At 51.3% G+C, this 15731-nt stretch overlaps 1 protein-coding gene across 3 annotated transcripts in view; it reads right to left on the reverse strand.

The window, feature by feature from the left end:
* DPYSL2 (dihydropyrimidinase like 2) overlaps window positions 1-15731 on the reverse strand; it is a 124645-nt gene that overhangs the window by 10125 nt on the left and 98789 nt on the right. For all 3 annotated transcript variants that reach the window (XM_027598882.2, XM_027598883.2, XM_027598885.2), the window contains exons 7-10: window positions 15290-15358; window positions 10060-10180; window positions 1481-1637; window positions 860-1001 (exon numbers count right to left, since the gene is read on the reverse strand). In XM_027598882.2, the coding sequence (XP_027454683.1) occupies window positions 860-1001; window positions 1481-1637; window positions 10060-10180; window positions 15290-15358 (489 nt within the window). The remainder of the gene's footprint in view (window positions 1-859; window positions 1002-1480; window positions 1638-10059; window positions 10181-15289; window positions 15359-15731) is intronic.

Raw genomic sequence — 15731 nt, forward strand, 5'->3', positions numbered from 1 at the left:
ATAACAAATGAATTATAGTCCAGCATTAAGATGGAATCTTCTGCTATAAAGACCAAGTTTTTCAAGTCCATTTAAGGATGTGGAGACATTTTCATGATACACTGTTTTCATAAAACAGGCCACAAAATAGTATAGATGATGCCAGTGTTACACACACACACACACACACACACACACACACACGTGTGCTCTAACACGGGCAAAAACTAGCAGGACGTTTGCCAAAATGTTCATTGCAGTTATCTGAAAGATGGTGTGATGAGGGATTTTTACTCACTTCCTTATTCTTTTTGGAATAAGGATTATATTGCTTCCATCATCTAAAAAAACAAAATCCTAAGAACCCGAAAACCTGTTTTGTTTTTATGTTTTACAACACTGAAAATCAAAGAGCCCAGAGGACCCCAGAAAGGTCGGTGTACGCTCAAAACAAGCCTGCCAGAAGCCTGCAGTGGGCAGAAAGGCTAACTCCAGAGAGCCCTAAAAGACAGTTTTAAGGAAACTGAGTCCATTTCCCAGAGTGGAAGATTGACTGAGACCATCACCAGGTTGCTAAGAAAGTTTTTTCCTGAGTGATCAAAAAAGTCCTTATTTTAAAGAGTCTCTGGGTTTTTCTTTTTTTTCAGTCTCCCCTGATCCACAGAGGACAACGATAATAAATACATATGTAATATTTAGGAAGAAATGACCTCTAAGCAGCGGTCTTAGATTCCCAAACCAAAAACATATTGTCACACAAGTACCAACTTCTAGAATTCTCTCCACTGCCATTTCAAGGCTTCCATGAGACCCATGACCGTGAGATGAGGAGGCGGGGGCAAGCTGACACCAGTCCACAAGTGAGGCCCGGGCTCCTTACCACAGCCTTATCCCAGATGACGGACATTCGTTCCTCGGTGCCGTTGGTACCTTCAGGGATCAGGGTGAAGTTGTCCTTTCCTACAGCCTTCTGGGCAGTGTTGAATGTACAATGGGCACTGCCAGTGACCTGCAGATCTCCGCTGGAAGGAAAACACACAGCCGGCTTTTAGCTCATCTTCGACGTCAAAGCATCCTTGGACAGATTTTTTTTTTAATTTGCCGAGCCACTGAAAGTTTTTGAAATAGCCTATCCTCCCCCCTCAGGAGACAGGACATTCAGGAGGAAGTGACACGGTACTGAAGCTTCGTTAGAATGCTGTGTATCTAAATCCATTCTGTGAGATAGCTTATCTCAGGGTGACGCTGCACCACAGTGGAACCCTTTTGATACCTCATCCCCGCTGGTTGACTTTCAAGATGGCCTGCGTTTTATCTGGAATTTCCCCACAGAACAACGTCAGCATGATAATCCCCCATTCCCGCTTAGCGATCTGTATTTCAAGAACAAAGGTCTCTCTGTGTGCAGCGCTGCTTTTGCCCACCAGGCTGTTCCCTGACGGGTCAGTTGGTCTGGGGAGAGGCTGGGAATGGGGGGCGTGACCAGGACACCAAGACTCACCAGGACAGCAAGGAGTTCAGAAAGTCCGGAGTGGTCGGGTCAGGGCTCAGGGGTGGGGAGGTGACAAAAGCAGCGGCCTTGGCCCAGTTCTTGCTCCAGTAGTGGGAGCCATCAGTCCCCAGGCTGGCGGTGATGGGCTCACCATACACCACGGTTCCTGACAAACAGAAAGACAAGGCTGAGTATACTCACGATACAGCAGGGGAAAGAAACCACCCCGGTGCGAATCAGTACCCGCCTGGCCTCTTGCCACGGGCTCTCACCATCGCCTGCTCCAAGGAGGAGCCAGCCCCCTCCCGCAGGTGAGGACGCCGATAGCCAGATACCTCCTCCAGCCAATGTCACCGATCCAATGTGTGCTCCCCAAGATTCCCCCACTGGGCCCCACTCTTCCCCCTCTGACACTGATGCTTCCCACGTCTACTAACAACCTCCTGCTCAGACTGCATCCAAGCACCCAGTCCCAAATGCCATCTAGACTCGATTATTGGGGTGACCCATGGCATCTCAAGCTTAACCTCACTGCTCACCAAACCCTTTCCCTGTTCTCCCAACATTGCCCCACTGCCTCCCTTTGCACTGCCCCATTCTGGCTCCTGGGCTGAGAGAGGAAGTCAGACATGAGATCAGTGGGCTGAAGGCCTTGAGAACACGTCCACAGCCCTCTGGGTGGGTCCAAGAGACAGCCAGGATCCTGGAGTCACCACCTGAGGGCAGTTGTCCCCAAGAGCCACCAGAGGTACAGCCGACTTGGTAAACCTGAGAAATGAAGGGCCCTGCACAGTTACACTACTGAGATTTCAGTGTTTCCAGAAGCTTAGTCTGACTTAATACATTGTCCGAGAATGTCAATTCTCTGATGCTCACTCGAATCGTGTCTTCCTCTCTGTCTGTTCCAGTGCAACCCAGAAAATCGGGAGTCATAAAGCCACTGAATGCCAGTGCTTCGACACCTTAATTACATTCTTCCCTGGCCCCCCCCACATTCCTTCCTCTCCATCAGGCCTTCTTCCTTTCTCCCCGGCTCATTCCGCGGAGCCTCCCAATCAGAGTTCAGGTTTGCTTTTGCTTTCCCCACGTTCTTCCCCACCCCTCTGCTCATTCTCCACGACAATCGTCCGCCGCCATTCTCTTGCATAAACTCCTCCTAAGCAGCCCTTCTGCCTTCAAGAATTGAAACAAACTTCCCAAGGAAGCATCTAATGCCCTTCATTATCCAGCTTCGTATCAAAGTTCATCTCTTCCCCAACACCATCCACAACTCACCCAGTCCTCCCTTCCAATAATCCAATAATCACCCAGTTTTGAATTTTCTGATTCTCCGCTTGATGGGAGAATTCCTGAAGAAAATGAGTCTGCCTGCACACAGTAGGCACTCAATAAATGTGTGTCACACTGATGGAAAGGCGTAATACTTTGTTAGTCGAAGGCATCAGCGCCGGAATTTGACCTCCTCCAGCCTTGACGGCCACCAGGAATGCACCTCTCCTCCCAGCCTCCTCCCATCGTACACAGGGCCGACCCACCCCCACAGCAGTCAGCCACAGGGTTCCCTCTTCTCCAAACACAGGGCCCTCAAGGCCAAACACTTCCCAGTCAGGAATGCACCTCCTCTCCTCTCCCCAGCCTCTTCTAAGGACTTATCTCTTGATAATACACCACAACACCCTCCCTCCTGCAGCTCTAGAGCTGGCTCCTCCCGGCTGCCCCCTCCAGCCTCAGGAATTTCACGGAGGAGTAGCTCTCCAGCCAAGGGAGTGTTCGAGGCCAGGGCAGGCAGCTCACTTGAGCAAATCAGTAACAATCCCCAGGCAGGAGGGCCAGCTCCAGAACCCAGGGGAAAGCCTCACACGGCAGGAAGGCCCCAGCCAGCAAAGGCCAATGCTCAGAATCACCTGGAAGGGCTCCTGAGTTCCTGACCCACTCAAAGCCTCCCAGGCAGGATTTGGTCCGAGGAGCCAGCTTGGCTGCACAAGCGGCTCCAGCTCATCCCGAAGTGGAAAAACACTGCACAATGAGAAGCCCTTAGCAGCTGCCAGCATAAATGCAAATGGCCGAGCAGACCAGCACTGGGCCCTGGGCTCTCACAGGACCTCAGGCTCCCAGCTTTTGGTTTGCACTTTCAGTGGCACCTTCTGACCCAGCCAGGTCTGGAGGTCCCGATACCACCTGAGCACAAAGGGGAGGTCTCTGCCGGTCATTAGGGAACCAAAGGATCCCACCCTAAAGGTTTCCTGGTTCTGTGGACATGCATAGGTTTGAGAGCAGAACGCTCAGAGAATAAGAGTGGTTAGACTGTCTTTGAAAAATCCATGGACAAGCATAAACATTTTCCTGATTTTCCTGATTTTCCTGTAACTTGCTCTTGCTCATCCTCTCCCTGAAACTTTCGTGCAGGAGCAGCTGGTTCCTGTAACACCTCCTGGATCCCACAAGTGTGAGTGCCCTTGACCGTGGCCTTCATCTCACTCTGTGAAATTCAACGCAGACTGGGGGGCGGGGGGCTCCCGTCCTCTCTGTACACAGGAACACGCACCTCCCCGCAAAGGGATGAACCCAGCCTGCAGCCCCCGGAAAGCACAGAACTGGGTCAGAGCTTCAAGGCCATCACGGACCAGGACCTGCCTCCTTAGACCGAGGCCGCGCAGGACTCCTGGCCCAGGGCCGAGCCAAGATGGGGATCCTGGAGAAGGAGGGAGGCATCTTGTGGCTCATTTCTGCTTTGACCTGTTCACATTCCAAGGGATTCAGAGATTCTTGCTGGCTTTCGACTGATTTCTTTTCTTTAGCCCCCAAAGACAGGGCAGGAGTTAAGCCATCCTGTAGGGGGCCTCCGCCTCCAGGGAAATGTGGGACCACAAGTGGGGGGCTCTGCCTTCAGGTCTTAATGGCCTCCCAGTCCCTTCCCAGGGCACCTCTCCCATTTTATAAACACTGTACTGGAGGGAGCCGTGGATGAGCTTTCGGACTTCACTCAGGCCACAGACACCAACTCAACTGCGTGCCAGAAAGAAGTACCAATAATAATAATACATCATGAAATAAGCTGAAACGGCCTTTACGCACTCCTCTAAACACACTGCTGACTCTTTCTTGGCGGCAGTCAGACAGACCTTCATGATTTTCTTCTCCAGGCAAAGTCTAAACTGAAGGATGTGACCCTGAGCCAGCCTCTGGCAGGCTCTCTAGGATGGCCGGGAACTGCAAGGCCCTGGGGGTGGTGTTTATTCACCACGAGCCTGGGGCCTGAGTGCATTCATGAAGAAGAAATGCGAGGCTGGGGTTCAGAAATGTTTGACAGCTCCCGGCTCTGACAGTTAAGTCATTTCCCATGAACGAGAGCAGGAGGACAAATCCAGGGTAGAAACAATGGGAAACCATGTACGTGTATTTCAAAAGGCAGCCACAAAAGCACAGTAAAAAACCAACTGGGACAGGGACACACACAGCCACTCTCCCTCCCCTCTCAGAGAGCCCAGGCCAGAATTCAACAGCCGAGGGCCTCTCCATGGATAACCCTGTCAGATTTGGGAACCAAGAGCAGTTCCAGTGGAACAGAATCAAAAGTTTTCTGAATCAGTCCTGGGGTTTCTAGAATTACCTCTCTAATCTGATTTAATTTAAAGGCACTAAGGCCTCTATTCCTGGTAGTAAAGAGAGCACTACCAGTCCATGGCGTGCTGGGGCAACAGAGAAGCTCAAAATATCACCCCTGGATTCTCCTATCAAATACTTCTCATAAGAGGCTAAGTTTGGGTTGACCGTGGAGATTTGATTCCTTAGAACATTTCTGTCAAACTGAGTCTAACAAGACTGGCTGGCTGTTCCTAATTACACTGGACAAAGTCGGGGGAAGAAAAGGACGAGTCCAGGGATTCAAACTCCCAGCCCGAGTGCTGCAGAAATGACACAAAAGTTTCCATGTCTGCCCTGAAAGAGAGCCACATCTCCAGTAGTCTTAAGGTTTAGATGGCTGGAAACCAACCCCAGCGTCTCATCCTGAGAGTGGCTACACCACAACACGGCATTGACCTCCCAGCCTGGCAAGGGCACTGCTTGGGAAGGAAGTCTGCCTCTAGACAGCCTCGGGCTCAAGGCTGCAGCAGCGACCCTCCCGAGTCTCCAGGCCTGCCCACCCACAACCACGAGAGCCGGCTCCTTAAGACCAACCAATCTTCTCTCTCTCTCTCTCTCTCTCTCTCTCCCTCCCTCTCTCTCCCTGTATCTCTGAAGAGCCCTAACCCAGATCCAGATTTTGGTAAGATCTTATGATAGTCACAAGCCAACCCATGTGCCCCTCTTCGGGTCAAGATCGTTAGGCTGTGCATTAGCTTCATGCTAAGGCTTCGTCCCCAAGTCGGGGTGGTCTTCGCAGGTCCCATGAACGCAAGTTTCTCATCACGCCGAATGACCCACAGGGCATAGCAAGTTTTGGCTCCAGTTTGGGTTCCCAGGGTTTAACGTGCCTCAGCAGTCACCAGATGTTCTAAACATTTCTGCATCTGGGTTACAGGGGTGGGGCGAGGAGGATGGAGAAGGCTGTCTGTCAGACGAGCTTATCAGGCACTGCCAACACACTACCGTTCACACACGGGAGGCACCAGGAGCCATACTAGATTCCATTCGTGGACAAAGTAGAGTCTGAGAGAGTCCATTCTAGAGAAACCCCCACACTGGATCCTCAATGGAAAGAGAGGTGGCCAGGAATCTGGAACTATGGGCTGGATGATCTGGGGCAAGATACTGACTTTCTGCATTTTAATTTCTCTTCCATGAAATGAGCCTATTAAATTAACCAACACCTAAGTTCTTTTGAAGAGTAAAAATTGCCCCAAATATTCTTTTCTGGGCTGTGTCTTCATTTCCTTATCTGCAGAATGGGGTTGATGGTACTCGGTCCTGCTGACAGGCACGGTGCGCAGGGGGCAGCCTGAGCAATGCAGTCTCTCCAGAAGATGGGAAGACGGCAGGTGGTCGCCCTGGGTCAAGTGCACATAGAAAATACTCTCCTTTACATTCATCTCACATCCTCACCAGCCTATAGCTCCTGTCTTGGATTTAGAACCAGCAGGCTTCTCAGTGAGGAGGCACACGGGCATTAATACAACGTAAAATCATGATCTTTCAATCGCTCCCATTGTAGAGAAATGTTGAGTCCCTTTATGCAGCCTGACCTCCCTGAGACAGGTGGGGTGCGTGTCTATAAACAGTGGCCCCTTCCTCCGCGTGTTCTAACCATACCTGGTTTGCACCTCTTTGGTAACACGGATCGTTTCCCATTGTGACTCTCCATCCAAATGTCCCACCCCTACAAGTAAAGGAGCTGAGGGCTGGGACCGTGTCTCGCCTCCAGCGCAAAAGCCCGCAGGATCACATGATAAAAAGTTGGCCGAATAAATGAAGACTCTCTCTCTCCATTTTACAGAGGAAGAAAAGCAGCAGCAGAAGGTTGGCAGTGCCTTAACATGTGCCACCAGGGACCCGAAGAACTCACCTGAAATAGAATCCTTAGCGGAAAACCCCTAACCTGGGTCAGCAGGCATCCTTACTGTACTTCTAACCAATGCTTTACTCTTTAATCATGAGAACAGTGGGTAGGTAGTTAGTATATACGTCTTTACATACATTAGGTCAGTGAGGCACCATCCTCACCCTAAAAGATGAGTCACTATCACTAGCCCCCGCCCTTGCAGATGGGAAAATGAGACCTAGCGATGGTAAGGGAGCTGCCCAGCATCACATGCTAGTGCCCGCGAGCCGGGATTTGATCCAGGACATTGATCCCAGAGCGCAAATGCGTAATAAAACCTTATCCCGTTTTCCATCTTGGTGGATTGGGAATCTTTGCTTCTGTATTATACACAAGTCTACTGGGTGACAAGTTCCAGTTTCTACCAGGTTTGTTAAGAAACTAAACCCCAACAGAGGCGCCTGGGTGGCTCAGTCAGTTAAGCATCTGCCTTTGACTCAGGTCATGATCCAGGGTCCTGGGATCGAGCCCCGCATCGGGCGCGGCAAGGAGCCTGCTTCCCCTTTTCCCTCTGCTTGCTGCTCCCCCTGCTTGTGCGCTCTCTTTCTCTCTCTGTCAAATAAATAAAATCTTAAAAAGAAAAGAAAAGAAAAGAAAAGAAAAGAAAGAAAGAAAGAAAGAAAGAAAGGAAAGAAAGAAGAAAGAAGAAAGAAAGAAAGAAAGAAAGAAAGAAAGAAAGAAAGAAAGAAAAGAAAGAAAGAAAGAAAGAAAGAAACTAAACCCCAACAGATACCAGCATTGCTCATACTAAAATAATCTCAAAACAGGAAGGCAATTCAGATACTCATGTGGATCTTCAGGCCTGAAGTCAGGCACCTGACAATCAAAGCCCAATCCCACCACTCATTCATTAGCTCTGAACTACAGTTTACTCAGCCACAAAGTAAACCAAAGTACAAAAATTCCTGCCTGGGCTGCCTCCCGAGGTTGTTGTGATGAAGTTCCAACAAGATGGAAAGAAACCTTAGGAGCCCACAAGCAAGCAAGGATCTCTCATTCTTGCTCATTAGCACCTAAATGCACCGGAAATTCCTTTCTGGCAGCTCAGGCCCATCTAAAGCAAAGGGTTTCACACACTAAAGGGTATGGTTGGAATGCAAAAGCCACCCCAGGAACCATGATGCAGGCAGCGTGGGACTCACACGTGGAAGGTTCTGGAACAAACAGACCAAACTAGTCCCTTCTTAGTGCTCACTACTCAATACACACACAGGGTCAAAGTCCTAAAGACAACAGAGGGACATCATCAGGCACTGAGGTGAGAGTATTAGAGCAGGCCTGGACTCTACAGTAACATACTCCCGCTCTACCTCTTCAAATAAGGAAACTGAGGCACAGGAAGGAGAAGCCCCAGCGCTGCTGGCCAGACTGGCTCACAGGCCAGCACTCTGCGCCCCAGACCAGGGCTAGCGCCAACCGCCAGGCCCAGGGTCTCGTGAGAGACTTGACTCCTCCACCCTCTGATTTGGACAAGTGAAAAGTCTGAATCAGAAAGCAGGTTCTCGGGTTTTCCATTCTGTTAAATGGAACATTTAATTATATTAAAATTATGTTAAAATGCCCTACGCCCCATGCCTCGTAAGACTCTTAACTCTTTGCTTATTATCATCATCTGGCTACATATGGTTCCTAAAATAAATAAAGCTGCCCGCTAACTTCCCCTTTTCAGACACCAGCCAACTGTCCCCATGCTCTGTGCAGGCAGCAGTTCTGTGATCGGTGTTGGGGGCTGGGGCTGAAGCAACCATGTGCCCAGGTGACAAAGGGCCCAGGCGAGGGAGGGTCACCAACAGTAATCATCCACAGCATCTCCTAGAAAACAACTCGACGCTGATTCTGAGTAGATGCCGTTACCTCAGTAAATGTTCCTTTATTTCAAAAAGGCAATTCCTACTAGCTGCCAGGAGAGGGCAGGTGTCCAGGAAGATAGGAAGGCAGCAACCACGCGTGGGAAAGCCTCCAGATACAGGCCCCCCGGGGGGGCTCCAAAGAGCCCGGGGAAGGGGAGCTGCTGGGTCCGTCTGGAAGCCATCATCTCTGGGGATAAGCTGACTCAGTGGGCATTGAGCAATCTGTTCTCAGTCTCACAACGAGTCACCCGCCAGTGAGAAACTCCTACAGTCCTCCTCCTCCAGGCAGATCACATCCCGCGGAGAACTAGCAACAGAAGCATAGAGATCAAAGGGCTCCCTTCTTCACAGAGAAAGAGAAAGGGATAGAGAGAGAGTGAGAGAGAGTCCAGGAGAAAGCTAGACAGAAATCAAGAGAGAAGGGATCGGGCCAGGACGCGCACCCTCACAAACTACGCACTATCAGGCTGTCCGTGGAGCTAGACTCCCAAGCATAGGACACGTGGCTAGTGTGATGACTCAAACTCACAGTCAACGGCAGATGACAAGAGGGTTCTGCCGCATTCATAACATATAAGGTACGCCACGGACCAGGCTTTGGAAGCAGCAGGGGAAGCTGTACTTAGTAAATTACTTTCCAAGAACCTTCTCAACAGACTCCCTAGTGCTAACAGAGGACCAGCCTCAGCCCCGAAAGTCAGTATAACTTACAGGGAGCGACTCAAGCACTGGAGAACTAGACAGGAGGAGGCCCGGGGCAAAGTCCCCTGCCCTACGCCCCTATAAGACTCTCTTACTTACCTGGGCAGAAATCACTACCAGCCACGGAGCAGGGACTCATTTTGCAATAGAATGTTCCCCAGAAGAATTCTGGGGCCGATGGAGACTGACGCCATCTGTGTATGTGCCTAGTTTATGAAGACTGCATCGAATTAAGTCCAACTTCTCTATGGAAGCAGGGGCAGGAGGGAAACGTGCCTGCCCACCTACTCTTTGCTGTGCGCGGCTTTAAATAGACAGCGACGAGGCAGCCGCAATGGAACAGCCAGGAGAAACTGGAGCTCCCGGCCTTGCTTGGCGGTAATTAGGTTAATGCTGGAACGTGATGAACGCAGCCCACTTGGCATGCAGGTCTGGAAAAGGAGCCTTCCTCCCTTGTGAACCTGCCTGCAGTCAGACAGCGGTAAGGCAACACTCACCCTTTTTCCGGGCCTGGGCGATGACTTCGGCCGCGCTCTTGCTCATCACCTTGGTGACGTACAGGGGGCAGTTGGTCTGGTTGGCGATGGTAATCGAGCGATTCACGGCTTCGGCCTCGACCTGCAGAGGAGCACGTGAACGTGAGAACAGGGGCCAATCTGTGCCCACCCCACGAGTCCGTCTTTGCCCTCAACCCACCAAGGGAGGCCGAGAGGAACGAGAGGCCCCCACCGTGTCCTCAAGGTTCTGCCCTGAGCGGCACCGCAGGAGAGGGATGGGACTTTCCCAGGGTCACTCAATACTGATGGGTGGAAATGATGGGGCAATTCCTTCCTAGACCTTGTGAGTGGCTGGAAGGGTGCCCTGCAGACCAACACCATCAGCATCAGCCCGGAGTTGATTAAGAAACGCAGATTCTCAGGCCCTTCCCAGATCAGTAACTCTGGGGATGGGACCCAGAATGTGGGTCTTAACAGCTCTAGGTGATTTTTACGCTTGCTCCTATGAGAAAACCCACCAGGCACGGAAAGGGATTGCCCCCAAGTCACTGATGAGATTTTTGTGCTGGGCTTCTATCCGACATCCACAAATGGGACCCAAGGAACAACGCGACCTCACAGGGCTCCAGGAATGGAGCAGGCAAATTTGTGTCAAGCAATGGTCCTCGGTATGCGAAACACACCCATAGTTGCACGGGCTGGTATGATCTTCAGTGCAGGATGGGAGAGCTGCTCCAATTAATAATATGATTCTTTAAACCTGATGCTTCAATGAATAATATTCCAAAGACCCCAAGTGATTACTGCTAACTACCTGACCAGGTAAGACTACCGAGATCAAGGTATACCCTATAGATACATGTGTGTTAGAATGGGCAACTGCAGAACACGTGAAATGGTAATGGATGGATCTCAAAAGGCTTTCTGCTCCCTCCCCAAATCCTGGCAGAAGGTGTGGCTTCTTCAACTCCTGGTGGCAAGGGGCTGGGTTCGACTCAGATTTTTTCTATCTCCTGTGCCCCACCCCCAAGAGTTCCCAGCGTAGTACACAGCAGTCGCCCCCCCAAAATGTTTACTGAGCAAATAAAATACTTTATTGTATGTTAATGGTTAAAGCGAGGCTGTTCCATACAGAGCTGCTACTTTTCATAAGACATAGCTGAGTTCCTAACTGAATTATCTTAGCTAACCAAGTTTCTACAGGAGCTTGGCAGAGAGCTGAAGTTCTATAATTGCATTAACTGGTAATCTAATTTAATAAACGAAGACAACTTCATTCACGTTGGCCCTTTCGGGCATCAACTACGTGAAGAGAGAGGTCTCAAAATTCAAAGGCAAACCAAATGGCTCTTGAAAAAGCTTATTAAACATCCAAATGTTTTTAATTCCTGGAATAGCTGAGCCACCGGCCCTCCCTCTCCTTGACTCCAGTTACAATAGAAGTGTCTCCAGCCCAGAGCAACACAGTGGAGGGATGGCCTGAATCTCTGCGGTCACTTCAAGAGTCCAAAGTGGAAAGCATGGAAAGGACTCCTCTAGAAGCCTCACGGCTTCCCGGGGGCGCCAATGACTACCCAATTAATTGGCCCAACACCAACCTCCGAAAGTGAACAGAGGCACTATTAATAACTGCATGGGAGCAATGGGTGTGAACTGGGACTGTCCTGGGTGAACTGGAATGTGAAATCAGGCTAATGAGGAAGTAAATGGAGCGAAAGTGCCGGTTCTATGGGGGGCCCTGCCCCTGCAGGCCTGGCATCCGGGGCTGTGTGTGGATTCGCTCATCCGCTGTGAGGTGAGCTGTGACCCCTCCCCGGACCCAGCACACGCCCGGGTGAGGGCACAGGCCTAACTCCAAGGATCTCTCATGGAAAGAGAAGGTCACTTAAACCCCAAGTCTCTGGGTTCCACCCAGAACTGTGGAAAGATCCACAAGGAGTACCCTTCTGTGCGTACCTGTGCATGCCCCTTACACACAGTGAACGGCTTTAAATAATACCGACTTAAAATATTATGAAACTCGTTTTACAGCTCAAAAATTAAAAAAAAAAAAAATTTGTCTGCCTCATTATAGAGTTATCAAGGATTTGGGGGGTCATCTAGCCTTGCTGATTTTTAAGATCGGGCACCCCAAGATCCAGAGAGAAAAGCCACTTGTCTAGGAACACACAACAGTGTCAGTACACAAGAGAATCAGAATACACAATAGTGTCTGTACACAATACACCCTTTCACGCCCAGTCCCCCACTGTCTGCATACCCCAGCTGCAGTTCCCACAAGGCCCAGCTGGAAAGTTCCCTTCTCTGGGAGAGATTCTTTGTCACCCTTACCCTCATCCCCGCGTCCCCAACTTTCTTCCCAGATGCCAGTCTTTTGGCCCAGAGCCCCTGTCACTTTCTGCCCTCCCTAGCAACCTCCCCCCCGTCTCTTCCTCTCCAACTCATCCTCCAGCCCTTCCTCATGCATCTCGCTGTCCCAGCAGGGCCCAGGCATCACACGTGCGGGGCGCCACTGGCGGACAGGTGGTTTCTAGACTTCTGCGTTCCCGGCGGTGTCTCCCTCTCAAATCTTCCCGGCTGGGACCTGGGGAGAACCCTGCTGGCGATCTCACACGGCGGGCTGGAGGGAACAGCAGAGAGGGGCAGGAGCACGTTTTGTGCAGCTCAAGCCAAGTTCACCACCACGATGCGTTGACAGATGAAGACACTCTGCCTCCGTCTGTCTGATGTGTTTGTTATGTTATTAACTGCTGTTGCCGGTGTACGGGCGGGCTCTCCCTCACTGCCCTGTCCAGCTCGAGTTCCTGCTTTCTTCTCTTTATTGTCCACAGAGGGTTTAACACACAACAGATCCCCTGTGACGGACAGAAAAATCACCACCAGGAACTGAGGGAGAAGGCGCCGGCTCATGCCTGGCGGTTCATGGGGCTGTCGTAAGGGTGCACCTGCTCAGGGGAAGCACCCAATATTGGGGCTGACAGGGAGCAGGTGCCTCTGCATCACCTAAGAAGCAGGTGACCCCAGAAAGCACCCAAGACAGCCTTTCGTGAGACAAGAGGACCCTCCCCAAAAGCCAAAGATCTCCTCAAATTAAAGCACTCCAGATCTGCCAGCCCCCAAAGGCCTCATAATCCACGGCTGGGGACCCCGAAATTCTCCATGCAACAACTGCTACAAGAGAAACCTCCTGTGTCTAATCATGGAGCAATGGGTTTGACTTTTGTGGTCAAAATAGCAACTCTCCTCTGATAGCTTTTGCCCGTTCCGTAAACCCCGGGCTTGCGTTCTGTGTTCAAGCCTGCAGGGGTCTGGGGATGCAGGGCAGACAGGAGAGAGGAAAGCAAGCCCCCAGGCTCTTACAAGTTCAACAAGAGTTTGGCTCTCATAAGTAGCCTCATGAAACAAGCTAAGTGGCACTGGATTTTCTCAGAGGGCAACACATTCTTGCCCACCTGCACAGCTGGAACAACTGGATGAAGGTGAGAGCAAACTTCCTAAGCCAGGTGTCATCACCTGGTCACCAGGGCCCACTGGCTTTACCGTGAGCTGGGGCTCCCGAGTGTGTGTCCGCGTGCGCACGAGCATGCACGCATGCAAACGTGCAAGTGCGAGCATTACAATGTGCGCGTGTACACATGTGTACATGACTGCACACGCGTACACGCATACATTTGTGTGTGTGCATGTTCTGTGTACACACTAGTGTACAAAGCCAACCTCAGGTACTCTGAGCATCAGCTACTGAGACGCTCGCCCTCTCTCTCCGATAAGCTCCTCCCCAAATCCCTGTCCGCCAGCCCCAGTGACAGCATGCAGCTCTAACACAGGGGCCAGAAGATGCCACCTTCAACCTCCCTCGCCTGTGTGCTGGCTCCGGCTCCTCCCTCCGGCTTTCTAGTGTGCGTGGAAGCTTGGATGGTGTCAGAGGAACTACATACACCCCAAAGACAGACCGGACAGTACTGAAAATGTCATAGCTTCCGTCCTTCAACTGACGAGAGGTGAGCGTCCTCGGGGCCACAGATGGTGCCGAAGGTGCCCTGGTGCGTGTGTGTCTGTGGATCTGTCTGTCTGTCTGTGTGTGTGTGTGTGTGTGTGTGTGTGTGCAGCCCGAAGGGCAAGACAGGAAGTGCAAATCCTCAGTGGGTACGGGACATTCCAAGTGCCCCCCCTTCTCTTTTTCCAGCCTCGCTTCTCCCCCAAAGTGAGAGGAAAAAGGCTGTGAAGACCCCGCCCTCCCACCCCAACCCGGACAAGTTTATTAATGGCACCTCTGGTCTCAAACCCTTGCAAATCTATTTTCTTCTTAGGGAGAGCAGGTGCCCCCTATACCATGGCTCCTAAAGTGAACACTTCCCAGAGCCGGAGGGAACCTCCCCATTCTCAAGTTCTGTGCTTCGGGGGCACCGGTCCCATTCATACTCCTCTGATCAAGCATCTCCCTCCCCCTGCTTCCACCAGGACACATCCTACTGTTAAGCCAACATCCAGTTGCCTGAGGACTTTATCTGCCCTTCTCTGCCTGTCACTTCTTTCCCGTAAGGAGAAAAGTCTGTTCATTTCCAGCATTCTCTTTGCTCAGGGACGCCAGGCCCTCAAAAGTCTGACCTGGAACCTTTCATCAAGCAGCCAATTTCCGAAAAGGTCACAGGTTCTAAGTTTAGAAAAACAGATTCCCTAGCACGTAAGATACGAGTACCTCCCTTCTGTCTTACAAGGCTCACCATCCAAGACAGTGACCCTCAGCCTATGCTCCGGGTCTCAATGATCCCTCCCGGGTCTGGAAGATTGTCTGCTACTCTCGACTGATACCCCACGCAGACTTACCACGGAAAAACTTACAATTCCTCTTATGCTTTTTAGCAATTTAGAAGAGCTTTTAGATCCCTGTGACTATGTCTCGGTGATGGTGAGATTTTGGAGGCACCCATGTTATGAACCACGAAACCCACGCTGCAGGATGCTAATAAAAAGCTGTCCGTGGAGGGCGTGGAGAATCAGAGACACGAAGGAGAGCCTCCAGGCTAAAGAACCCTGACGGCTGTCCTCCACAGCTCAGGTGAGGACTTCACTTGGCCTACGTAGACACCCACACAAGTAACCTGTGACTTCTCAGAAGGCCCAAATTCAGATCCTGAGAAGCCCCAGTCTCGACAGGAAGTGGGCTCTATGTGGCACCAGTAGCACCCAAGGGACACCGAATCACGCGTTCCATTTGATAGATGTTCACCTCCTCAGGCCGGCTCAGCACATGTCCCTCGGGGCCCGTGATGCCCAGATCCAGGATCCTCTGCTGTTCCTGCAAGGTTTGAAGAAAGCCACGCCATCAGGGAGAGCTGGACTGAAAATGGCTAGAGATCTTTTACCCAAAAGTCACTCGGGCAAGATATAAAAACGGCCTTGCTGACCTGACCGTCCAGCCCTCATCCCCGGACCTCGGGAATAGAAGAAGGGTTCACTACCCTGTCCCCAGTCCTGCCTGAGCTCCCACATGAGTTCAACTCTTGCCCCAGGATGCTGAAAGCCCACATGTGCCCAGCCCTGGGTCACAGTGTCTGTGTCCCTGCACCGAGGGAAATGACTCCTCTGAGGAAAGGGAACAGGCTGAGTATCTCGCGGAACCCAGGGAGGTGCAGGTCACCAACATCCACGCTGCTGGTGAGACTGCCACC

This window comes from Zalophus californianus, chromosome 2 (genome assembly GCF_009762305.2).
Source record: "Zalophus californianus isolate mZalCal1 chromosome 2, mZalCal1.pri.v2, whole genome shotgun sequence".
In the NCBI taxonomy this organism is placed as follows: Eukaryota; Metazoa; Chordata; class Mammalia; order Carnivora; family Otariidae; genus Zalophus; species Zalophus californianus.